A 26,132-nucleotide genomic window follows, 5' to 3' on the forward strand; every position below is an offset into this window, starting at 1 on the left:
CACAAAAATAGTTAGTGAACGACCAATGATAAAAAAAAAAAAAAAACTGCAGTAAAAGACGGATTATATGGAATAATCTGTAGATAAGGTGTTACTTAAATGAGAAAAGATTAGATAATTATGGAAAAAAATGCAGCATTTAGAAGTCACATGAAAGTGCAAAGGGTGAGTTTCAGACTTTCAGTGGATTTTAGCTGATCTTAACAAGCAAGAAATGTCTCCACAATGGAGTTGCAAACGATTTTATTCCTAAACACAGTGGATGAAACATTCCATGAAAGTAATACATATATAAATGAGTGTAAAAATGTAATGAATGTTATTAAAAGACCAGTCTCTGCAGCTTTATTAAGACCTAATGTTTTCAGAAGAATCAGATCAAAGCAGGTGCTTCAGGTGGTCAGTATCATACCAGTCTGGTCGATACACTTGATGGTGTGAGTTTGAGAGACGACAGCTCTGCTTCACTAGTTTTTTAACGATGATGATGGTGACAAATCACGATGCATCTCTCTTGCATAACTCAGCTGAATGTGACAAAGTGGGGTTTTATTCCAACCATCCACCAAGTAAATGACACAGTTTTGAAAACAGGCATTATTGGGGGACATTTATACAACATATTATATAAGTATAATTTTTCATCAGTTGAAAGTTGCTCTAATTGGTGCTGCCTGTGCCTAGAACATCTGCAAAACATGGTTAAAAGGTAGGATTCACGATGGGACTGGAGGGTGTGAACCTTGTCTTCCTAAGAGAAACTTTCTCCCAGTATTTCTAATTATTGGATTTTCCATCCATCTGTCCGTCTGTCTATATTCCTTTATCCTGTGCAGGGTAGCAGCCTCCTTCAGGCAATTCCAGCTAATTACGGGGAGGATCCACTCTGGACAGGTCGCCAGTCCATCACAGGGCAAAACACACATTTACACCTCGGGGCAATTTAGGGTCACCAATTAACCTCAAGCGCATGTTTTTTGGAAAAAAAAAAACTGGAGGACTTGGAGATAGCACTTGTACATGTATAAAACCTGGGATATACTGTATGTATACCAGCAGAAACTGAAAGCAGTTGCGCCATTATATGCAGCAATGACGTGTATATAAACCTATTTTGAGTCCAGGCCACCTTCCCACAGACCTTATGACTCTGGGTAATTGATGACGTTTGCAGAGGTTTTCTGCCCAGCATGTTTCTGACGTGTCCTCATCAAGTGCACTAGAGAAGCGTAATAGTGTCCACAAGAGCCGCATAATGACCCGTTTGAATCAGTTCAGTATTTAATGTCATCTAGAACCTAATTGGTACTCAAACAGTCAAAATCACTGCGAATGACGTTTTTCTGGTCCCAACTTTTAAATGAACCCTGCTATGTGTTTTCTTACTGGCAAAAACAAAGCAGTCACATCTGCAATCACATCTGCAAACTTAACTTTGGCTGCGTTCGAGGGAGGACAGGAAAAACTTTGTGAATGGAGTCTGAGTGGTAACATCATTTCCTTCGCTGCTCCACCCTCAAGTGGATGGCATGATGGCGGAGTAAGTCAAGAGCCGCTCATCCGATCTGAAATCTTTTAATTGTACATCTCCTGCATCAGTAAGAGCAGTTAACTCATAATCAGGAGCCGGAGCACGAGCTCTGGCTCCGATCCAACAGAAATCCTGCTCTTACGAGATAGATGTCATTAAAATCATTACCAAAACATGATCATCAGACGCGCGTCGTGATTGCAAGCCGTACTTATGCAAAACATGAGGTGGGGCTGCTGTTGAGCTGGTGACAGCGTTCACTAGTTTGTGCACTGATTTGCGTTGCATCCCTGCATGCATTTCTTAAACCATTCAAATGGCGGTGATATCTAGATTTCTAAAAGTGGATCTAAAGGTTTGAACGATACAATTTTTTTTTCAAACGCTTTTACTGGAGATCAGTTTATACATTTCTCAGGATTTTGGGGCTGTTTCTGCCTGATTTGCTGTCTACCTGCTTTCACACAGTGCAGCTCTCTGCAGAAAGAGATTTGACATGATGGATTGGTTGATTTGCTGTCTGCTCGCATCACTCACGGTGAAGTCCTGCTTGGCTGATTTGTCTTTACCAATTAAAATTTGGTACAGCACAAAAATGTCAGACCTCTGCAGTGAATTTCCTATTTGTCAGATGTTGCTCACAATAAAAATTCCATTCTGATATTATAAAAAGATTACCCACAAAATTCAGCACTACAAAATATAAACAGTTAAAATTAGGATAAAATAAAGGAGAGGTGACATATATGTTAAATTACCTGATTACTCCTCCTCGCCTCTATGAAAGAAACAAAACACAGTGAATTAGTATTCCTCTGACTTGTGAAATAAACAGATCCTGCATATCTACTGAAGGCAGTCATTTACACACAGCAGCTGTCGGTGTGCTTCGCGACAAAGACCATCCTTCTTAATTAGACGTTCAGGCTCACATTCTTCTCTTTTTTAAAGACTCTTCAAGAAAGAAAAACAAAAGAAACCCAAGTTTCCGCCGAAGCTGGAAATTAGCTTCTCATTTCCCCTTGGACTGACTTTTGCAGAGATGTACACCGCGCTTGTTAAAAACATTAAAGTAACTCTTTTAGTAGAATTATTTCACTTCGATTGCAAAAACTTGGCCCGACAAAGGAGGCAGATAAAACTGATGCATGAGGAAGTAATTGCAACTAGAGGAGGAATCTTTTCTGTTTTTCAATGCGGCAGTGTCTTTTTATCACATGAAAACCTCCAGAGCTGTTTCCACTGAGCTGTATTTAATGACTGTTCACAGTTCTCTAATTTAGCTGGAAAATATATTGTATTTGCATGCATATCAAATTAATAGTTTCAGTTTGAAGCATAAACCCTTCAATATCATTTTATTGTTTCTGTGCAGAAGAGCAATTGTTCAGCAGATGAGTTTTCTACATATATGTGAAGATGTGAGATGTTGATTAACATTTTCGAGTAAAACTGAAAAGCTTCATTGCATGTTGAGTGTCAGTTTACATGACAGCAGTGCTCAGACTCACTGAAAACATAACTTTTGAAAAGAAAGGACTCCCAAGGTGGAACTTCTTGAAACCGTACAACTCTGTCTCCATGGAAACAGGAGAAAATGCTTCACAGCCGTAGTACATCGCTCCTCTGCACATACGTGAGTAGATAGACAACAATGGCAGGATCCAGAGTGTCACAGCTCCCGGTTCATATTCTCCTGGGTACCATAGTTTTGTAGCTGAGTCACACAATTTTTTTTTTTTTTTTTCAAGAGAAAGAGAGAGAGAAATCCTGCTCTGTCATCTATCCTTAGTCATCTTATTATTTTCTGCAAAACAAACGGTTGTGCCAACTTGTGGCCTGGCATGTTCACTACATCATTTTCAACATTTCTGCCATTTTCGTATAAATGGTTTTCAAAACGTTGTTGTGTAAACAGGAAACCTTTCCCAAACAAAAATGCGAAAAAATTTTCAATTGAAACGCTGCTGTGTAAATGGGCCTTAGTTTGAAACTTTTGGACAGTCTTAATAATCATGAGATTCTCATGCGTCAGGTGATGATCTCCAGTCGGGTTAGCTATCAGGCTGCTGGCTGCACAAGATACGTGGTGGAAATTCTGAAGCAAAATTCCTGATTGACCTTGTGGCAGTTATGCTACGGAGGTCAAGACTTTACTGTTAGTTCAGGGTGAAGCTCTATGAATTTTATCAAAAAGAACATTATTACATATGAATTTTGTTAAGAGACAAATTATAGTTAGAAAATAGGCATTAATTTAAAAACTAAAAGGGTAACGACGATTGAGGAATGTACATAACGTGATCGAAAACTTCCATCTGAGCCTCCATCTGGCATGCAAACAGTTAACTTCACAGCTGCTGGGAGTTGTGGAGCTGGAGGGCATAATGTTCATCTTCTCTCCCACACTTCCAGACCCCTTGCGTACGGTGACACGACAGTCGCGCGAGTCGATCCAGTGTCTATATGTTCTCCCAGCCTCTGTCGTGGCAGCTTTATTTGCACTTCACTGACACACAGAGAGTTAAATGCGTGTAAGCAGATCCTTGTGGGAGGGTGATAATTTGTCTGATTATCTTTTCCCACTAGATGTTGGGCTCTTTTCAGTAAATTCCTCTGCGGTTATGGACTTGCATTTAGATGTATATCTACAATATGCAGAAAATGAAAGGTAATCCAGTCAAGATATTTGCACAGGAGTGGCTCCACTAAAAACCGAGGCTCGTAGGTGTTGTTAAGTAACAGAAAACACTGAACTGACCACTTTGGCCCTCTGGGCTATTTTTTTTTTCTTTTTTATTTGCTTAAAATATGTCCTGCACACCTAAGAAATTCCTGGCGCACTACCAAAGCAGAGCCATAATAAAAATGCCAAGATTGATTACATTATGTATCCATCTATTAGTTTAAAATTGAAATTTAATTGATGATGGTTGTTAAAAAATATGTTGTTCTTTTTTAATGTGGATTCACTTCAAATAAAGTCACCTAATTAATGCTGCCACTGAAAGTGCTGTTTGACTGATTGGCTGGTTGTTTACGGTGCTTTTATTGCAGTCCTGTTGTTTTTATGTGGTAACTAACATTAAGTTGATTACTGACAAACTGTGAGTAAGTGATTTAATTTCGCCTAACATCGCGGAGACCAACTAAAGCGTGCAATGTGTTCACCAAATCCTCTGCGAGTCTCAAGAAAAGGAGAGTTTTCAGGGAAAATCACATTTTTAAATTGGTCTTCACTGTATTAAATGCAGAGTGCATGGTCGACAAGTGTGCAGACTCGCTTTACAGTTTGAAAAAGCCTGGTGCCTGCAGAGTTTGCATTTTCTTCCTGCGCATGTGAGGGTCAACTGACTTTCTCCTGCATGTTAGGCCAATTTGTTACTGAAATAACCTAGAGGTGTGATAGTCTTTTTTTTTGTTGCAAACAGAAACAGTTGAATGAATGACAACCATTCATGCATTCATGTGGTTGCTTGTGACTGGATGAAATACTGCGTTATAATCGTTTCGTCTCCTGCTTTGAAAAAGCACGTTTGTGAGATCATGAGATTAAAACATCAGGGATGTCATTCAGAGAAGCCGGATTGAACAGGGGCGACAAACATAAGGCTCGTGGGCCAAAAACTGGAACACAAATTTTGATGTGTTTGGTCTCTTTGCAGGTTTTGGCTTTGAGACTCAACATCTCAGATCGTCCCTACTTACACAGTGGAGTACCACTACCACCATAAAGCAGCGTTGCAGAGGAGACGACGCCTCTGTTATAAAGCGACTTTAAGACGTAGATTGGGAGATTTCACAGCTGTAGACTTGTTCCCCGAGTGTGTCTGATCCATCTCAGTGTGTATGTGCACTGGATTAGGATGGCTCAGGACAGATTAGATAATTATAGACACCTGCTGTCTAAGCGTGGCGCTGTGTTGTCAGGTGTTGCAGCATGAGGTGGGCTTGCTGCTGAAGGGAGAAGAGGCGGGGCCAGGTGAGGGACTAGTGGACCAGTGCTCTGCCATGTGCTCCCGCTCGCCACTTCTCTCAAAGCTCTAAGAGCAGCTCGGTTTAGTGGGATCGTCACACACTCTCCGGTGTCAGACTGCTCAAAACACTGACACCTGTAACTCCGCGAGGAAGGATTTCTCTCTTAATCACTCATTGAAGCATCTCTGAAACATGTGTTGTATAATGCTTTTTCAAGACTTACTTCTTTTGATTTAAAAGTTGAATTAAAGTAGAGAAAAGAATAGAAAATATTGTATTAACCCCAGAGGGGATTTTTCTTTTTTTTAAATAAACACCAATAAATTCAACTTATACACCAGAAAATCTTTTTGAAAGAGCAGAATTTACCAATACTACATAAACCTTCACAGTTATTGCTCAAAAGAAAATAATCTAATTTAAACACTTTATTTTACCAAGGGAAAATATTTTTGAATGCCCTTTAATGATATATTTCTAAAATAAAGAGTCACTTTATGATGAAATGATCCAGCAAATACTCAATTATATCTGAACAAGTGACACTATAATTAACACATATACTGATATTTACAATTTAAAAATCTATTCTGATTATATATTTAATGTTTTATCAATATTTTATTCAATTCTACTCTATGAAGCAAAACTGTGCTTCAGTTGCATGATATAAACTGAGCCAGCTGCACGGTCTGTGGATATCTCTCGCTCACTGACCACCATTAATCTCAAATATGAACACCTGTGGAATATGTATTTTTTTCTGTATGTAGAATCCATCGCTAAAAAAAACATCATATAAAGGAAACTGCATTAACAGTGACAGCATGAAAAATAGCCATGTCACTCTGCGAGGCTAAATGAAGCTGTGGTAACTTCCCGGAACAGAATAATCACACTGAGGACGCTCATTGACTAAGCAGCACTGAACAGCTGTGCCTCCACAAATATCCTGCATCAGAGTCCCTCTCGCTGTGCGTTCTGATTGGAAATAGCAGAGAAAAGTCTTGTGCTGGCAGCAAGCACAGGAAACATTTAGGATTCTGTCGCCGAAGCACAACCGACAGCAGGTTTAATGTTCCTTGACTTGCACTTTATCGGCCCCTTTAATAAAAGAAGTCGTCTGAAGTGATCCAGTGAAGCTGAGTAAAGAATACGTGATCGACGTCACACTCGTGAAGAAACTTCTATTAAACTTAGGAAATCCTACAAAAACGAGCTGTTAGTTGGTGTAAATATTTGGAAATGAAAACTGAAAAAGAAAAGCCGCAATCGGTTTTTTCGCTATTGTTCAAATTAGCTCTCATACGGCTGAATGAACTCTCTTCGAGGCTTTTTTACTTAGCATCAATTAAAAACTTGGCGTGAATCAGAAATTTTGGTTTCCTGCACACCAGCAACATGCCAACAACCCTGCAAATCTGCAGCATTCCATCAAAAATGTGTTGAGCTGAAACCTTTCCAAGATCTTCCAACATCTATATTTGACTGTTGAGAACTGTATTTCTGAGAATTAAAAAAGGATATCACTGGTTTCTGAACAAGTGATAAATTTGACATTTTCAAAGGCTCTAATGATCTCCACACACATTCAGAACAGGCTCCTTGATTGTGACATGAATTAAATATTAATTGCAGCCTTTGGTGAAAACAAGGCCTTTTAAAAGTCTTGGGATTGCATTATTGGCGATGTATAAAAACAAACATCAGCAAATCTTGCATCTTTTGAACTTTGCAACTGCAGAATTTGCACATTTGAGAACAGCTCAGGTCATATTTGCGTTGATGGACCGTGTAAATCGTTGTCAGTGAATGGGAAGGTAAAGTAAACAAATCAAAGCTGAAGCAAAGAGAATGCAGTGAGGATTTTCCCTCCCGGGCTAATCTTAGCGGCTTGACTCCACCCTTCATGTCTGGGAGCGTTTTGTCAAACCTCCGACTTCAGTCAGTTTACCTATCCACGCCTCTGTGCAGCTGAATGACCAGACACCTGCGATTGTGGATTTACATCTGAGGAAGCAGTCGACCTGCAGACTTTGGAAGCGCCCTTCCGGAAAGGGGATTTCTTTCTTTTACAAGGTTCTGATTGGATTTATCAATAGATGAGTCATGACTTCGTTAATGTCTCCTCTGACGCCTGTGGCTGTGTAGTAGCTCTCCTCAAGTACAACCTCAAACTGCTGCAACTCGTGAAAACAGCCGGTAAGCACTTTCAGTAGGATGTAGCGATGGTAATTCATTGAGTGACTCATCGAAACAATGGCGTTCAAGAGGCGCCAACAGAATGTTGATGAGCACCTTTCTGTAATCGGTGACTCATCAGTACCTGTGATCTGCTCTGTTCAGGAATATATGAGTGTTTATCGCAGTCGGTTTTGAATCTATAGTCAATGTGAAGTTCTTGCTGATGCATCGCTAATTTTCTGATGATATTTTGTGTTCAAACCGCCCTCGCAGCTTAGGATCTTCACCGATCGCATCTTCTGTGACTTTTAATGAAAGTAGAAAAACCTCAGCAAATAACTCTCAGCCACACTTCCTACTCTGCTTACTCATGAGGAAATGTGTTGTTTTGAAAAGGCTTGGGCTTTTTCTTCTTCTGTGAACTTCAGCAGTTAAGCGAAGATAAACTTGAAATTCAAACAAGTAATCTCCTGCATAACACTTTAAGGCGGGTGGTGGTGACACCTTGACTTTTCCTGGGAAGCCCCTTTTCTGTTACGTAACTCAATCACTTGTGTGCTGGAGGTGCTAATTTTATCCTCTTTAAAGGGCTTAAGTCCCATTAATGCTGGAGCACGGTGTATCAGACAGGCGTGATTGACTTGGCAGTTGTTCCAGCCTCACCTTACCTGTTCTCTTTCATGTCTTGTGCACAAGGTGATGCAAATTCTGAATCATGAAATATCTTACCCACTTTGTGTAGAAAACCCACGTTTTTCTCCGCTGCTTTCTCTCCACCAGCGTTGTGGATTTCACTCTTCTTCTTTTGTGAAACGAGGTCCTCTTACGGCTCACAACCCACGATGGGGAAAAATGAGTGTTTTTCTGAAGTGTTTGCAGCTGGAATGGAGGTTCAAGGTGTTGAAGTCAACAGGTTTGAGGTTGTTGGAATGACACGGGCGTCCGCCGTTACATAACCACGTACGTCTGTGCTCTTCAGGAGACTTAAAGGCTGCGCAGGGGAGAGTTCATCATTAAGTCAAAGAGGCTTTACTCCAGACCACAACAAATGTTAGATACTGTTGCTTCAGAGCGCTCAATGAAAGACATCCACAAGGAGCTGGAGGAACTTTGGAATTACAATTAGCAGTAAACACGCCATGTTTTTTTGTTTGTTTTTTTTTGTGTGTTGCAAATGTCACTACACAAACACGCTTTAAGTGAGCAACATATGCCTGTGGAATATCCAGCTGTCCGCTCTTTTTTCAAGCCTTTTGTACAACTCACATGAAGGTTTTCTCCTGCGTGCATCTGCACTTTAAGGCACGAACGCCTCAAATTACCCTAAATCATCATGAAAAGACCTGCAACAAAAAAACACCCCAGCAGTGCAGGAGGGAGGGATATGAGCAACAGCTGCTGTTCTGTTTATTCAAATTTACCAACGAAGACTGGAATAAATGGTTTAAAATGCAGATTGTGAACAGCTTCTTTTATTGATTCGCTGTTGATTGTTTGGAAATGTCAATTACTAGTTGTGAAAGACCATCTGCAAACTTTCCACATCTTAATCCCTGCATGCATTTGGAGCTGAATTTATGCATGGACACGTGTCTAAATACCGGTACTTTGTCAAAACTTTTTTAAAAACACTAATATCGAGCATAAACACCCATTTTGCTTTTTTTTAAATCGAATTTGCCTCTTTTTTGAAGCTGGAATTCATGGAATTCAAAGTTTGTATAATAAAACTCTTTTTTTATGGATCATCATTTTTACCTCTTGTTTTCTTTCATTGTTCTTTATGTGTGTCTTTTAGTGCCAACAAAATGCAAAAGCAAGTGGAGGTCAGGATGGACGAGAGTCACTTGGAGCCGGTGGTCGACACCACTGAGAGCGCATGCAGCAGCTTCTGCGACAAGATCATGAAAAACATGGTTCTCACTCTAACAATCCTCGGTAAGTCCCGTCCCTCCCTTTCATTCACATGCATTTCTTTTGCTTTTCAACTTTTCGCAAAGTGAGGGGGGGCTTTGTCTTTCTCATCATGCATTAATGCACAGTGGAACTGTGCTATTCTTGGCTGTTTGAGACCTAAACTTGGCAAAATCCGTGGGGTAGAATACTTCACACTTTGGAGATGAACTTTCAGCCTGTGCAGAACTGGAGAGAGAAAGTCTGGACAACAGGGGGTCAAAGATGAAAAGATACAGCGAAGATTCTGTTTCCAGCTGTCTTAAAAGCCTCTCCAGGACACCAAAGATGCAAATCCTTTCAAATACCACCCAGATTCAAAATATAATCCAATCAATATATTTCGATGTTTCCAGAAATTATTCTTCTTTTTAATCGTAGTTCTTTTTGGGACACAAAGTAGATTAAAATGATATATTAGCGAGCTTAAAGCAATGGCATTTACAGTCTGACCTGCAAGTTTTATATGAAAATTAGATATATTTTATGGTTGTTTATTTGGCACTGTATTCAAATTTCATACTTTCTGGATGAGGCAAAAAAAAAACACACACACACACACATTACGAAGCAGTCTGATTGAAGTAGTAGTAAAAAAAACAACATAAGGTACAGACAATATAATATATATATCGATTAAAATGTTATTATCACTATTTATTAACATCCTTATATTAAACTTCTGAAAATAAGAATTTTGTGGCTGTTAAGTTTGGAACCGGCTCAGGTAAATTTTCCGAAAATGTGAAATATAGTGTTGGGATGAGCAAGACTAAAAACAATTAGTTTAAAACCAAATTGTTAGAATGTTTAGCTAACATTGTAATGTAAACTGAAACTATTGAGACATTAAGACTGAATTATTAGGATGTTTATTGCAATATTCGGCTCAAAGAATCATAAGTTTTCCCTCAAACTATAATGAATTTTATCAGAGACTACTTTAACTTTTAGCTCGAATTGGTACAGCGTCCAAATTCAAATTATCCTGACCTTTAGCTTAAACTATCATTACTTTCTGTTCAAATTATTACCATTATTACAGTTTAATCAGATTTACCTTCATGCAAATCTGGACCAACAGGTGGACGCATGTAATCTTTAAGAAATGCATCATCGGCATAGAGAATGAACCCTGTATGATAAATCTTAGAAATGAACACAAATGGTTTATATTTTTATTCACTATTAACACATCTGACTGACATAATCCAGATCCTTCCATGTCCAGGTAATCTAAAGGTCAGAGTGAACTTTCTTAGGGAGTGATTTCTGTTTTTTTATTTTTTTTTGTTTTTGTTTTTTTCCTGTGTGTATCTCAGGTGTGTTTCTGGGATCTATTGCTGGGATGCTGCTGCGACACATATCGCCCCTTCCTCCCGATGTTATCATGATCATTGCCTTCCCCGGGGAGATCCTAATGAGGATGCTGAAGATGCTTATTTTACCTCTTGTTGTTTCCAGTCTAGTCACAGGTGGGTGAGTTTACAATGCGTGCAATGTTACGCCGAATTTACCCAAAACTTTCCTGAAACGAGGTCACATGGAGCTGCTTGTTTTTTTTTTTTTGGTTTTCCTGCAACAGAAATGAGTCGATGTGTGTATGCATTATGTTCCTGCCAAACTGAGAAACCATTGTTAAAAATTCATATTTTGTCTATAGGCAGAAAAGTTGTCTGCAGGACAAGAGCATGCATATGTTTTTTAGCTAGATGCAAACAGATAAAGCAATATTTTGTTAAAAAACTCATTTTATTTCAAATAAATCATCCAGACAAAAAAATCAGAAACACTACCAGAGAGCCAAATTACAATGAAGTGCTTCTCCTACAAGGTTTAATGAGAAGTGTGTTTTCTAGTTTGATGAAAATAGATAATTCATTGAACATGTGTGCACTTGATACCCCTCATCTCCAAATAAATTCGGGGAATGCAGCAGCTTGGAGCAATTTCAGCTGCACAAATTAAAATGCTTAGAATGACCGTCATCATGCAAAGTGCCTGGCAGGCCCCTCATGCCCACCTCTGATCTGAGACTCCAATATCAATCAAGAGAAATGATTAGATTTGGCTACTTAGGGGCCTTTTTAAAGTGTAGAAGGATACTTAAAACCAATTTGCAGCCCTTCCAGCTCCCAGGCTACTTTTTTTTAAACAACCAGGCACTGATTCATTTCAAGATTAAATTCAGTCAGAAAAATGTGTTTGAATAAAATAAATAACAGGTTTTTTTTCCCTCCACATATCTATTTCCATCATGATTTGCTTCTCAGAAATGTAAAAAATAAATTCATGAAAACGTCATCCTCTCTCCCTGACATGGTCAAATGAATCTCTTTAGAACCCAAGAAGTTGGTTTAAACAACTATGCAAAACAAACCAAAGAGACACAAGAAAAATTGCTTCTAAATTGACAGCAATGAAACAGACTTGAATTGTTTTTTTTATTTGTCTTACTTAACATAAAAAAAACAGGAATTCTGACCATTTTGTGATGAAGCATCATGAAGAGGAAATTCAAGACAACAATAATCTGCCATTTTCAGAAATACTTGTGCAGCCAATCAAAGCAGGACATATTAATTTAATAATCTTTTGAATCATTTTGATGCAAAACTTGTGTAAGAGATCAAATGAATGACATTTTTTTTTTAACATATAGTGTGCGGTCTTTATAATCTACTGATCAGAGTGCTCAACAGACAAATTCATCTTTCACTGCTGATCAAATTAAGGAATGTATTCAGGAGAAATAGCAATGTTTTCTTTTTCCTAGAGCGTGTTCTCGATAAAACAGATAAAAGTTAATAAATGTGTTTGCAAATTAATCAATCCTATACAGATTTCTTACAATTAGGTCCATTTGCACATCATTATTCCACATGTTTCGGTCTTACAAAGTAGAACAAAAGTGTCACACTGCAGGGATGTGATCTTATGGGTTAAACACAATTTGAATTAAAATGAAAGTACAGAATGTCTCCTCACAAATTATGTGCAATATATGCCTTTAAAAGCAAGGAAGTGCCAATCACCACTAACAACCACAGACTGGAAACATGAGGTGATGCTTTAGTTGGAAGGTTATACATTTAACAACTTACAATAGAATAGATGATAATTATAATTATTCATAAGAATAGATGAGAGTTGTCAGGAGGGCTTATACAGGTGTGTCTCAAGGAATTCAGTAAAAGTTTGATATCGTCCAGAATTATGATAAAAGAACTGAAAAAGATCAAGTCTTTTGGTTTTTTATTTATAGTTTTAAAATAAAGTATCTCATCTGAATGCCATCATTACCAAATTTAATTACAGTTATTAGTGCAGAAATAACATGCTTTTTAGATGCACTTGTATTTTTTTTCTTCTTCTGTTTTAAAATGGAAGTGTTCATTTCCTTGCATTGTTTTTTTTTCTGATTAAAAACCAACTCCTCCTGCAGGACTTGCTGGTCTGGATGCCAAATCCAGCGGCCGCCTGGGCACCAGAGCCATGGTGTACTACATGTCGACGACGGTGATCGCCGCCGTGCTGGGCGTGATCCTGGTGCTGCTCATCCACCCCGGGAACCCCAAGCTGAGGGCAAACCTCGGCCAGGGCAAGAAAAACGACGAGGTGTCGAGCGTGGACGCTTTCTTCGATCTGATCCGCAATCTGTTCCCGGAGAACTTGGTGCAGGCCTGCTTCCAACAGGTAGGAGTCTCACAGGAGGTTCTCACCTACCTCTCAGATTCTGATTCATATGTCAAACTGCTCCAACTGTTTCTTCTCTCCTCTCGTCCAGATCCAGACAGTCACCACCAAAGTACAGGTGCCCACAAACAGGACCAAAGCACCTCCGCAATTCACTATCAAAAGGTCGCTGCAGTTCAAGAGTGGGATGAATGTCCTGGGTAGGTGAAAAGTCTGAAAATGCACCCACAGCACAACTGAAATAGACACAAAAGTCTCAGTCTAAGAAAAGTTCTTCTTTTCTTTTGGTTTCATTTTTCAGTTATATAACAATGAAACACCCAGATACTGCGCCTCCATTTTTAAGCTTCTGTCTGTGAATCTGTGTCTCATTTTTTAAACATCCTGGAGAGGAAAAAAAAAACCTTATTTAGGCAATGACAACAACATATTTACACCATAGCTGTTCCATTATACTATATAGGTATGTCTAGCATGTACAATATGTATATCCAGCCGCCCGAGCTGCCGAAACAGTATCTGTACATGGGATTCATCCACTTGTATTTGGTTATATAGGATGTTTGTTGGTTATTGTTTATTCGTTATATTGTCCCTTTGTATATTTTTTTTCTGTATTTTTCATAAAAGTAAATTGGAAAAACCATCACTATTTACATGTATAATCACGATACAATCAACAAAGAAAAACAACAACTAAAGCAATTATGTGGCTTATTTCTAATAAATCATGCAGGTCAAGTGTAAAAAAGATTTTTAAAATGTGTAGCTTTAAAGTATATCTTCATAAGGTGACATTTCTCACTGGATTCATGTCAGACGCTTTAGCATCTTGTTGACACATTTCATTCAGCATTTCTGTCCCACGATGCAGTGCGGCTCAACACACCAGGCACTGTGTTCGTTGTTTCACGGGTACTGAGATTAAACATTTGGTCAGATTTTAGATGAGGTTCTTTTTCAAGGCAAAGGGGAAAATCCCAATTTTTGAAGCAGAAGTGTCAATGTTCGGACAGGCAGCGCTTATTTCTTTTTTCAGTTTCTTTGTGACGGACAGTTTGGAACAAATAGGAGGAAACAGAATTTTTGAATGAGTTTGTTGTGCTCGAATGCACATATGCATTACTTTGACTGAAAGTGTTTCCTCAATAAGATCATCATTATCATTATTTAAATGCTGATGCAACAGCATTTTTTAAAATCTTGTCAAAATATTTACTCCATCATTCATGTTGTTGTTGTTTTTTTTCATCTCAAAGGTCTGATCGGATTCTTCGTTGCTTTTGGAGTCATTATGGGGAAGATGGGAGAGAAGGCCAAGCTGATGTTGGAGTTTTTCAACGTCCTGAATGAGATCGTGATGAGACTCGTTAGTGCGATCATGTGGTGAGTGCACACGTCCCAGGAACATCGAGTCTCTGTGGTGTCTGGGACTTCTCGTCTCTGGACGTTTTTAATGGCGAAACTCTACTTTACCTCCAGGTACTCTCCTGTCGGTATCGCCTGCCTCATCTGTGGGAAGATCATCTCCATCGCCGACCTGGAGGTGGTAGCGAGGCAGCTGGGGATGTACATGATCACCGTGATCGTGGGCCTCATCATTCACGGGGGCATTTTCCTACCGCTGATCTATTTTGTGATCGTGAAAGAAAACCCCTTCAAGTTCTTCATGGGAATATTCCAGGCTTGGGTCACCGCGCTCGGAACGGCATCCAGGTATGAAACACATTCGTTTGTTTCTTTTTGCCTTTCTCCATATTTTCCAGCCCTGGCGTGCACAGTATGGCCACCTCTGCATGTTTTAATGATGTAAAAAAAATAAGTGTTTTTCAAAAATGGAGATTAATGCCAACAACTTTTCTTTCGAGCGGTAACTGAACTAGTCTGACCTCACCTCCACGTGGGCAAGCTTTCCTTTCCTCTATGTTTTATTAATGACATGGGATGCACTCCCTCTCCTCGTGAGGCCATCTCAGCTTTTTCAAGTCCGTGCATGCTCGCTGGGTGCCACCTACCAGAAATTTTCAGGGAAAAACAAACAAAACAACTGCTGAGTCACAGCAGTTGTCTTCAAAAAAATCCACATTGCAGGCAAAGATAGATACTTGTAGATAGATAGATAGATAGATAGATATGAAGTGTTTCAATCATCACACTACACAATGAATACAAGATCAGGGTAGTCCCTTTTGCTGCCCTGTTGCTTTGGATTTCTTCATTTCTGCACATTTTACTGCAAAATTCAGGAAAAGATGTGCACAGTTTGCGAGCTAAAACGTATGACCTGCTGTCTACAACTATTACCATGATGCATTCCTGTTTTTTTTCCCCGCAGCGCCGGTACCTTGCCTGTCACGTTCCGATGCTTAGAGGAGAACCTCGGCATCGACAAGAGGGTAACGCGTTTTGTCCTCCCAGTGGGTGCCACCATCAACATGGACGGCACGGCGCTTTATGAGGCAGTGGCTGCCATCTTCATCGCTCAGATGAATGGCATTGCGCTCGACTGGGGCCAGATCATTACTGTGAGGTGAGTAGATGGCTGCAGAAAGATATCGCCACGCGTGCTATGTCACTTTTAGGCAGTGCATCAGGAAAATTCTTCTCTGTGGGACATTAAATCTGCCTGGGAGTAAGAACGGAGATCCTTTTCTTTGGGCAACAGTTGGTCCAAGCCAAGAAATGCAATTATCAGTCACTGTGAGAGAGTAGTTCAATACGATATTACATGACTTATAAGCTGCACAATTTATGGACTGATGTTGCAACTGAAATTAAACAGTCCTCTTGCTCTGGACATATAATAGAAGTTCCCCTCATAAAATGAATGTTTTCTGCTCTTTTTTTTTTTTCCAAGATTTACCTAAGGAGATTGTTACAGTTAATACAAATGCATCTGTTTTTACCACGTAAAGCCTAAATATTTATCTAAATTAGGTAAATTTCCTCTTGGATTTGAAAATAATTACAATATCTTGTGTTATTTCAAAAAATAAAGAGAATTATTTATGATTTACCAGATGGTAAAGCAGATCTATGATTATTTGCTGTAATGTTTTTCTTCAGTCAGTGCATTGAATGAAATATTGTGCTCAAACAGAATGGAGCTGATGCACAAAGCAGAAGTGTTGTCAGGATTTCTCAAAATTCTGTTGACATCAGTATTTAAAAGCCATATTTAATGTTTTGCTGAAATGTTATTGTTGTTTCAAGTTTGGAGGTTGCAAAAAGTTACCAAATTTGAGTTTAAGGGGTAAACATAGATATATGCCTTAATGTGTCTGTAGAGTTTCAGTTAATCCCTTTTGTATTTTCAAGTTTTTTTCTCTATTGTAGACTACAGTTGTATTAACAGTCTTTTTTATTCCGCATGTTCTGGTTATTGTAGGCATTGCAAAGCGCCATACAAATGAACACTGATTGTCTTCACATAGCGAAATGTGTTTGAAATCCAGTGAAACCGTTCACTCGCCACCTCTTAAAAAAGCTTCCATTGCAATAACAGCACTGTGAAATCATGTTGGTATGCCTGCGTCTCGCATCCTGCTCTCATCACTGCCCGTTTGAACCGCTCCCTGCCTGCAGCATGACGGCTACGTTGGCCAGTGTCGGTGCAGCCAGCATCCCCAGCGCTGGACTGGTGACCATGCTTCTGATCCTCACTGCGGTGGGTCTGCCCACTCAGGACATCAGCCTTCTGGTGGCCGTCGACTGGCTGCTGTGAGTTCTCCACCACCACCACCGTTATTCACCGCAGACACAGACGGGCACATCTCCACAACTCACAGCAGCTTTGAAGCTGTTTCTCGTCAGTTTATAATGATAACCATCCCTTCCCACTATGTGGGCTCATTCGAACAGTTCAGCAAATATCTCACCAATAAGCCCGCCTAAAGTTTGGCTGGTCACTATTTTCTCTTTGTGTAATATAGATCGCATAAACAATTCTTCATGTCTTCATACTTTTTTCAAACTTCTATACACTCCAGTGCAACTGATATACACATTTATTTACATGTGCAGGTTTATGTTTGACAAGCGATGCCTAACATATGGTGTGAAGGTGTTGAAAAAAATCATCATTATTCCAGTTCAGTGCCGTTTTCATATTTACTCAGTAAACACACAGCTATTATCTTTGAAACAGGACAAAAGGGGCTGACACTGATATTACTCAGCTGGAAATAAACCCTTCCCACCTACACATCTGCCCAACTAGAGGCACCGTGGAGCTACTGGCAAAAAAAAAAAAAAAAAAGGCTCTGAAGAATTCATGTGAAAGATGATAAAAACAATAAGAAACTGTTCACACAGTTCATGAGTTTTAAATGCACTCCAATGGAAGCTCAGACTCAGGTACTGATATAAAGAGGGTAATCCCACAAGCAAGGCTGCAGTCACACAGACTTATCTTCATCCTGGTTACTTACCTAAAATTTTGATTTTTACTTTAATGATGATTTCTCACAGTACACAATGGATTTTAAGGTGGGATTTAAAAGAGTCCAGGGACGGATGTTGGGTTGAGGAGGTAGGGGAGGCCAAGCAGCCTGAACTCTGAATCCCACGGTCGTCTTGTGGGTCGTTCACACGTTTCAAGTTAAAAATGCATCATTTTTGAGTTTTTCTTTCAGAAATATTTAGCGTTTACACAGCAACATTTTGAAAATTATGTCCTTTTAAATGAAAACGTTTTCCTCGTACACTAGTTTTCGTGTTGGACCACTAGTCGGTGCTGTTGGTCGTTTTTGTGATGAAACCACACACGTGCATAGCGAACACTAAAAAATTAAAAATCACAGTAACAAGCACAGTTGTGGTGCGAACCGACACCCAAAAGGAAATGAAAACATTCCATTTTTTACCTGTAAATGGTGCCTAAATTAACCACAGGTGTGTGTGTGTGAGTGTGTGTGTTTATCCGTGGTGATCTGGGACGGGCTCTACCCTCTCGTGGCCATCAGTCGGATGAACTTATCCAAAAGATGGATGGAAATGGTCAGTCTGACTTGTGAGCCTCTTTCGTCTTCATCTCCTAGGGATCGTTTCCGTACCTCTGTCAACGTTGTTGGGGACTCGTACGGAGCGGGCATCGTGTATCACCTCTCCAAACACGAGCTCGACAGCTTCGACGCCCAGCAGACACGGATGGACGAGTTTGAGATGGCTAAGACACAGTCCTTCTTTGAAAATAACACCAACCAGAATGTATACGCTCACCACAACTCAATCTTGATAGACGACTGCAAGGTACATTTCACATTAACGGACATAGAGACCTGTATGTAGAGCATCTTCCCCCAACTCTGTGTTCCTCCTTCTTTTTCTGTCTGTGTTTGTTTTCTACGTGACTTTCTATATTGGTGTGTTTGTGTCGATGTAAATAGTTATATTTCCATCCAGAGAAATGTTTTTTCATAATATGGATTTGAAAAAAACATTTCTATGTGTACTTAAATGTATGTTTTGTCATTTGAAAAAGCAGTTTTTGTGATACCTGGTGCACCAAAAGCAAATATTGTCCATTTTTTAAAATACACTCAGTTCAAATCATCTTCAAAAACTCTTTCTGTTTCACCAAATGCAAATGTTTATTTTAAAAGACTTGTTGCATTGTCTTGTACACACTTTAAGTTGTATTTCTGTCCATGTATATGACTTTTCTTTTCTTATGTTGTCTATATACAGTAATTGGGCGTGTATTTATGGCAACCCTGACCAAATTGCAATTTCCAATTATTGACCACCAGTTAAAAAGAGCCTTTGTAGCCATGGGTATACATAAAGACTGCTATTTCACCATATTCTGTCTGAAGTGATGCATTAATCCATGCAATGCCTATCTCAGATCCTTTCCTTTCTATATATTCAGAGTCAAATTTGTGTTGATATTTCTTTGCTTGTAATCTGACAAGTATCATAATTGTAATTCGGTTGGGGAGAGAATCCATAAAATACATGGCCATGTCTAAAAAGAAAAAAAAAAAAAAAACCTTTCTCCTGTGAAACAATCATTCTGTTGATATCTGAAATGACTTTTGGTTTCCGATGTTGAGGATAGCAACTGAACTCAACCCCAATGGCCTGAATGTAATGAAGCGATGGCTTCTCTGCTCCCAACCAGTTGACAGTGTGTGAATAATTGGTGCCTTGGCCCCGATAGTTAGCTCTTCTTGATAATTGCTTGCAGGTCACCATGGGCAGAAATGGCAAAACTGCAGAGTTCTCACTTGTTGAGGAAGAACCGTGGAAATTCGAGTAAAAGCAGCAGGTTCAGACGCTCTCTGCACCTTTATCCCGAGTTTCACCTGCTTTTACCTCCCGATGGCACAACTAGAAAAACATCAACGACACACACACCCAACAGAAAAACCCACCTAAACAACACAAAAAGAAGAAGACAGTGGGACACTCGCTGAAGGACTTTAGTTACCCACCCGGGTAGCTGCTGGAGCAGCTTGTGATAGATCCTGCACTGATGATACACAAACTGCATTGAACTTGTGCATGTGGTGCACCTCTACAGAAGAAGAAAATCTTGAGTTGACAACACTCAGGGCCTTACTCGGTGCTGCTGCAAGATTCCCGTCCTGTCACCAGAAAGTTTCTTCCACTTCACGCAACATCTCGTTATTCTTTTGTATTCATTCCTGTAGCTTGAAGGACAGTTGGCGTGTGAACGATGGCCTTGCCGGTAAATGCAACCTCGAGGGTCAAGTGAGTTAAAACTAAATCCGGAGTAATCCGACGAAGAGAAATATTAGACACATTAGCTGCAGTACTGAATGTCTGTCATCATCGATGCTCTTTGTGAATCTGTGATTTTTTTTGAAACGTTTTGTTGATAGAAGCGTTGCTTTGCAAAGGTTTTGCAGGATAGTCAAACACTGCGCTACCTTTGACTGTTTGACTTATGGGATTATGCCCTGATGTCACACACGACCAAGCCTAAGAACAACCCTAAGACGCAAAGCTTAGGACTTAAGAAGAGAGGCTGTTGCCTCTAAATGTGGTAACAAACAGTACAGAATGTGTTGCAGAGTAAAGCTCAAAACAGAGGGCATGAAAGGTGCCCTCCCATCTTTTTATTTGTTTCTGTATTTGTTGTATCGTCTTTCTTTTCATTATTTTTCTAATGTACTTTATGAGTGAAGCACTGAGGTTATGCTAGTGATCAAAAAGTCTGCCTGTGTCCTGGATTTTAAGTGTTTTCTGAGAGAAAGAGGGGAAAGAAAAGGAAACTGAAGGCTGAAAGAGAGCACACGAAAAGTAAAAAACAAACAAAAAAAAAAGTCTCTCAAACTCTCAGTAGGTCAGTGCTTTCTTCTGTATCTTTGTTTCAAATTGTATATTTCTTTGCTTTTTGACAACCTTGCCTTGACGATGTCACCTGCAGAGTGCAGTCAATATCATGACTAAATCATTTCTGGATAAAGTTTCCTCCTAATTATTTAAAATAGAATATCGGGACTCAGTGGAATTAAAAAAAAAAAAGAGACCCACCTTCATCCCTCTGAGTAGCGCAGATGGCCGGGATCTTCCCCAGAAGTTATTACTTAGAGTTTAATACTGCAGAATTAGTTATAAATAACAGGCTTGTAATTATATCTCCAGTTAATTAGCTTTGGTCACGTCTGTTTAGCAAGTGCACACTAAATTCTGCCTCCAGCACTCGCATAAATCTGACGCGGTAATAACAAGGTCATTGGATGTTGGTTGAACATGTACGTATTGTCAGTTTGACTTTGTGACAAAATACTGTTCAAACCCAGGTGAAAACAGCATTCATTTTTTCTTTCACTTTGATATAAGCAACAGCTTATGTTTTCATGTTTAAAGTGCCTGCTTGCACTTTGTGTATATACCCTCTTTAGATCTATTGTATAAATCAAATGTATAGGCATTTTTTTTTTGTTTTAATGTTCTTTTTTTGCTATGCTAAACATTTATATAAACACTTTAAATATATATGAAATATGCAAAAATATGCAACGATGGTAGTGCATTGTATTTGATTTTGTTCGATGGACCAGTACATGTCTTGGTAGATTGTAAACTCAGGGTTATTCACATACATAAAAATAAAGTTTGGAGAAATGTGGTCGAACACTTTCCACAGCCCTTTCTTTTTAATGAGCAAATGCTTTTTTGGCCTTTGCAAATCTGGTGTTTGAAGGGTTCAGTGCTTATTGAAGGCTAGTTTTGGGTGCCTAACAATGCTGGTGTGAGAATCCACAGTACACTTACATGTTGTGAGACGATGGGAAGCGTTCGGCTGAAGCACTGTCTCGGAAGAGAGACTCCCAAATGAATGATGAGCACACCATGATTCACATCAAAATCCTATTATCTATGAATTAATTAAATTACTTTTAAATCCATTGCAGTTGTTATTGGTCCTGGTTTCAATTTAGAGTATGTTCCTAGTCACCTGGCAAGTGTAGCAAGTGATTTCTTCTTTTGTAATGAAAATGTGATATTGTATTATAATTAGAGTCATTAGGAGTCATATTTTGTATCTTTTATTGTGGATTTCATGCACCTATTGGTCCAAGAATGGGCTTTTTTTTTGGCTCATTATGCTAAATGTCCATGACTTTGACTGGCTGAATACATTTCAATTGGGTAATGATGTCCAAGCAATCACAAGCACCATTATGTATTTGTGGACTGAAAGCATGTAAATATTTTAATACTTGTGTGTAAGTATTAATGGAAACAAATAAACGTTTATCGAGGAGCTGCCGTGGTCTTATTTCTTGCCTTGTGGAGGATGCAGTACAGCGCACCAGCGTTCAATAAGTGCCTGTTACAGTTGTTAAAAAGGGGCTGCGTAGGCTGCCGAGAACAGCAGATACCAGCCTGACAACTGTGAAATGCTCCAGCCTTCCATTATGAATATGGTAGCAAACCATAGAGCAGCTTAACATAAGTCACAATCCACAACTGGGTCATCAATAAGATAATCTAACAATATTAAAACAAAAAAAAAACTTTTGAAAACATCCGATAGGATCATTTCTGTGTCCCTACCAAGAGACAAAAATATTATTTATTATTTTTAAAAAAACTGACAAAGCAATGAACAAAAACACTGTTATTATTTTACATTTGAAATAAATGACATTTGACATCTTAATAGAGCAGTCTTCTACTTTACAGGTGATACACGGCAATAAATACAACAAGGAAAATGTTGTAGATACAAAACAGAGAAAGTGTGTAATAGAGGCCCGAAGCTGTGGAATTCCACATAGAAAACACACACACATATATATATACAAAAATAAAACTTTTTTTGCTCAACAGCCTGGACGTTTCTGTTCCTCTGATCAAATCATTCGGCTTCAAACACAGTTCTGTGGCTGTGTGATGAGTCTCCAGTCTCCAGAGAGTTTGTTTCTGATCCTCAGTGTGATGAATAATTCTCTGGAAGCTCATCCAGAGGAATGACTGTGTACTCTGCTGCTTTTCCATTCTCCCTGGGACTTTCTTTGCTCACGAACGTCGTCATCTCCTGCTCCCTCTGCTGATCTGAGGAGCTGGTTTGGATCTCCAGCTGGGAAGATTTGGGTGGTCCATTCCACCTATTCCATTAGAACAAAGAAAACAGGAGGGGGTTATCAATTAGCTCAAGTAAGAAAAATACACTCCAGCGATTATCATTTTATCCATATAAATGTTCTCACTTGTCCCTGGTGGCGATGGCAACACAGAGCATAACGAGAGCCGCAAGGCCAACGATAAATGCGACGATGATGATCCAACCTGTGAATACAAGAAAGTGTTACTCAGGTGGAATATTTTAAACCAGGGGCTAATCACAAAGGAATGTCTTTGAATAAATAGTGGGTGCTCACCTGGTGTTCTGCTGTGCTGGGCATTGGTCTTCGGTGTCTGATCGTTTAATACCACCTTGCCTACTTGGGAAGAGAAAAATTCTGAGTTATAGTTTATCATAGGCAGCAGATTAAGGCAATATGACATGACTGTAGACATTAATATTGTATAAAACCTTGATACTTACCATGACCCTGCTGTTGTGTTGCCATTTCAAGAATGGATATCCTGGACTTTCTGGATCCGGATTTGGTGCTTGACTCTGTTTCTGATTCTTTGTCAGATTCTCTGTCCAAAGCTTTGTCTGATTCTTTGTCTGATTCTTCCTCTGAAGGTTTGTCCGATTCTTTGTCCGATGGTTTGTCTGATTCTTCGTCTGATTTCGATGCTATGTCTGATTCTGATTCCTTCTCTGATTCTGTGCCTGGCTCTGACTCGTCATCCAAATCTTCACCCACAGGAAAAGATGCTGGCACTGTGCTTTTCTTTGTGTCAGAGCTGGTGGTCTTGCTGGCTACTGTCACAAAGTTCTGGAAGTCTCCTGACCCGGAACCATAGCTCCCATTGCCCATAAGATCCCCGCTGGAGTCCTCGCTGTCAGTGGCTTGATTTGTAACAACGGGGGTAGAGGGGGCTTTGGGTGGGACTGATGAAGAGATGAACTTTGAGTGAGAGCTTTGGGTGGTTGCTGTAACTGAACCAGCGTCTCCAGCCTCCTCTACAGAGGTGGAGTTCTCAGATTGTGTCGTGTTCATCGTGGGTGTGGGGGTTGTGGCAGGCTCAGCGTTGGCCTCGGCGCTGCCCTCTATTTCGATGCTTTTGGAGTCAGACGTCGGCTGCTGGGATGGCTGAACGGTCGTGTATATTCTGGGTGGATTAGTCGTCAGCACACGGGGAGTCTTTTCATCGACCAGGTACCCATCCTCCAAGACCTCTCTGAGAATGTCATCATCAGGTTTGGTGGGAATCTGGGTCACATCTAGGATAAAGAGAAAAAAAAAAATCCTTGGATCAGTTTAAGTATTTACCTACCAGCCCTGACAAGAGCGGAAAGTTACCAGGCTCTTTAGATACGCCACAAAACTTGTGTACTTTGCTCCAAATTCTTGTGTTAGCTTGTTTCGTGACCTGCTTTGAAGGTGTGGTAAAACATAGTAATGATTAACCTTTGTGACTAATAGAGTATTGGTGGGATAACAAAAGAAACGGATCCTCATCAAAGCATCAGTTTGAAATGTTGACACACCCAACACAAATGAGCTGCCATGGCTGCAGGCCTTTTGCTGTTTATGTTGGAAGGAAGCCATAGATGGCAGGAAGGAAGTACAATTCTACCCTAATGATAGTCTTATTTTCAATCATGCAAAACACCAATTGATGGTCAAACAACTCATCTGTGAGTTTTGGAGTTACTTTCACTGAAACCCTGCCTCATTTTGTACCTCTCTATGTTAATTTGACAGCTAAAGATTATATAAGTTTTTATTTTTAAGATTGAAAAAAGGGTTTTGTTTCATTCTCTTTGGAGTAATGCCTAAAAAAATAGTTCATTTGAGATGTTATAATTTTCAATGAAAATGTCTTGAAAATATCAAATACCAGAGCAATCAAGAACATATTTTTTTTTTTTTTTTTTTTTTGTGGCACAATTCTTGTTTTGTCTCTATACCCATCACTACTGTTGTTAATTACAATGACCTTCTTACATAAGTCCTGAAATGATGTGCAGCAATGTCAATCCATGACAAACTGATTGCATTTAATTCAACAGTATGCACTGCAGAATTAATACTTTTGTAAGTCGAATTTTAGCAAGAGGCACCCTTTTTGTCCCTAAATCTGAAAAGCCATAATCTACTGTAGTGTTTTCTTTGTGAAGTTAATTAAAGAGAAGTTAAAGCCTGAGCATCAAACCACATATCTTTGCTCAGCATTGAATTTCTGCTCAGTCATGTTAAGCTCCGCTGTTCCCTATTAGTTTACCAGTTGCCCAAACTTGTGAAACAGCTTTTTGCAGATCTTTGGTTTCCCTTTTTTCTTTTTTTCTTTTTTCAAGACAAACGCATTAATGCACCTCCTGGAGCAGCTCAGAGCGTTTCACAAAGACCTCTGTGTGCGGTCAGGAGTTGCCAGCGAGACCTGCACGTTGGAAATGAAATACGACTCTTGGAAAAAGAATTAAACCCGGAACACAGAGAGCATCCTAGTTGGAGGCAGGTAAAGTGCTGACTCAGAGGGTGAAGAAAGGGACACTGTGAGGATTATTGAAAAGTCTGCATTAAAGACATCACTTTGTTTCAGGGGTTAAAGGCTCATTAATATTACCTCCTGAGGCGAGAGTGACAGAATTTAACAGCGAATCATTGAATATGACTGTTTCTTTCTAAAGAAGCAAAGAAATTCAGCATGGATTTGGACTTTACATGAAACACCACATACTCAACACACACAGAGCTTGTCAGTTTGAGTGATTAAGATTTCCACAAGTTTGAAACCTAATGATATAAATCTATACTTACTATCCACAGGTGTTGAAAACACAACAGCGAGAAGTCCAAGAATAACTCCGAAAAGAAGATTCCTCATCTTCACGTCAAAGAATGCAGAGGGACGACTAAAGCCAGATGTCAACTCTCAGCGAGGCGAAACTGTTTGGCAGCCTGAGCTGGTGACTTGTGTGAGATGAATCACGCGTTTGCCTTTTATACACAGCAGCAGGTAGGTGTTACATCAGGACAATAGCTGGTGACACACACATCATAGGAGAAGGCTGGCACACCTGCTGACACACCCTCTACCCAATGCTTTTTCTCACGCTTGGACTTTCTTCTTCTTCTATGAACCACATACAGTTTACTCATTTATACTTATTAGTAGTTACATTGATGATTTAAATGCTCAGTTTATTTAATACACATTGGAAAAAGTGTGAAGAAGGGGGAAGAAACTG

At 39.5% G+C, this 26,132-nt stretch overlaps 2 protein-coding genes across 3 annotated transcripts; one reads left to right on the top strand and one right to left on the bottom strand.

Moving 5' to 3' along the window:
• Positions 1-7,567: 7,567 nt before the first annotated feature.
• LOC115386574 (excitatory amino acid transporter 2-like) lies at positions 7,568-19,633 on the top strand. The gene is made up of 11 exons (XM_030088955.1): positions 7,568-7,711; positions 9,492-9,631; positions 10,969-11,121; positions 13,092-13,342; positions 13,434-13,542; positions 14,602-14,728; positions 14,825-15,058; positions 15,678-15,872; positions 16,928-17,062; positions 18,382-18,592; positions 19,533-19,633. Exons 2-11 carry the CDS (start codon positions 9,502-9,504, stop codon positions 19,602-19,604), a joined length of 1,617 nt encoding a protein of 538 aa, XP_029944815.1. The 5' UTR covers positions 7,568-7,711; positions 9,492-9,501; the 3' UTR covers positions 19,605-19,633.
• A 2,775-nt stretch (positions 19,634-22,408) lies between these two features.
• Positions 22,409-25,859, bottom strand: LOC115388712 (clumping factor B-like). Of its 2 annotated transcripts, none has more exons than XM_030091984.1 (5): positions 25,702-25,859; positions 23,370-24,161; positions 23,203-23,262; positions 23,032-23,110; positions 22,409-22,929 (listed from the first exon to the last, which is right to left on the bottom strand). In XM_030091984.1, exons 1-5 carry the CDS (start codon positions 25,766-25,768, stop codon positions 22,752-22,754), a joined length of 1,176 nt encoding a protein of 391 aa, XP_029947844.1. In that variant the 5' UTR covers positions 25,769-25,859; the 3' UTR covers positions 22,409-22,751. The 2 variants fall into 2 exon arrangements, with proteins under 2 accessions (XP_029947844.1, XP_029947836.1); XM_030091976.1 differs by having other exon boundaries at positions 23,203-23,265.
• Positions 25,860-26,132: the final 273 nt, after the last annotated feature.

Source organism: Salarias fasciatus, chromosome 1 (assembly GCF_902148845.1).
Source record: "Salarias fasciatus chromosome 1, fSalaFa1.1, whole genome shotgun sequence".
NCBI classification, from domain to species: Eukaryota; Metazoa; Chordata; class Actinopteri; order Blenniiformes; family Blenniidae; genus Salarias; species Salarias fasciatus.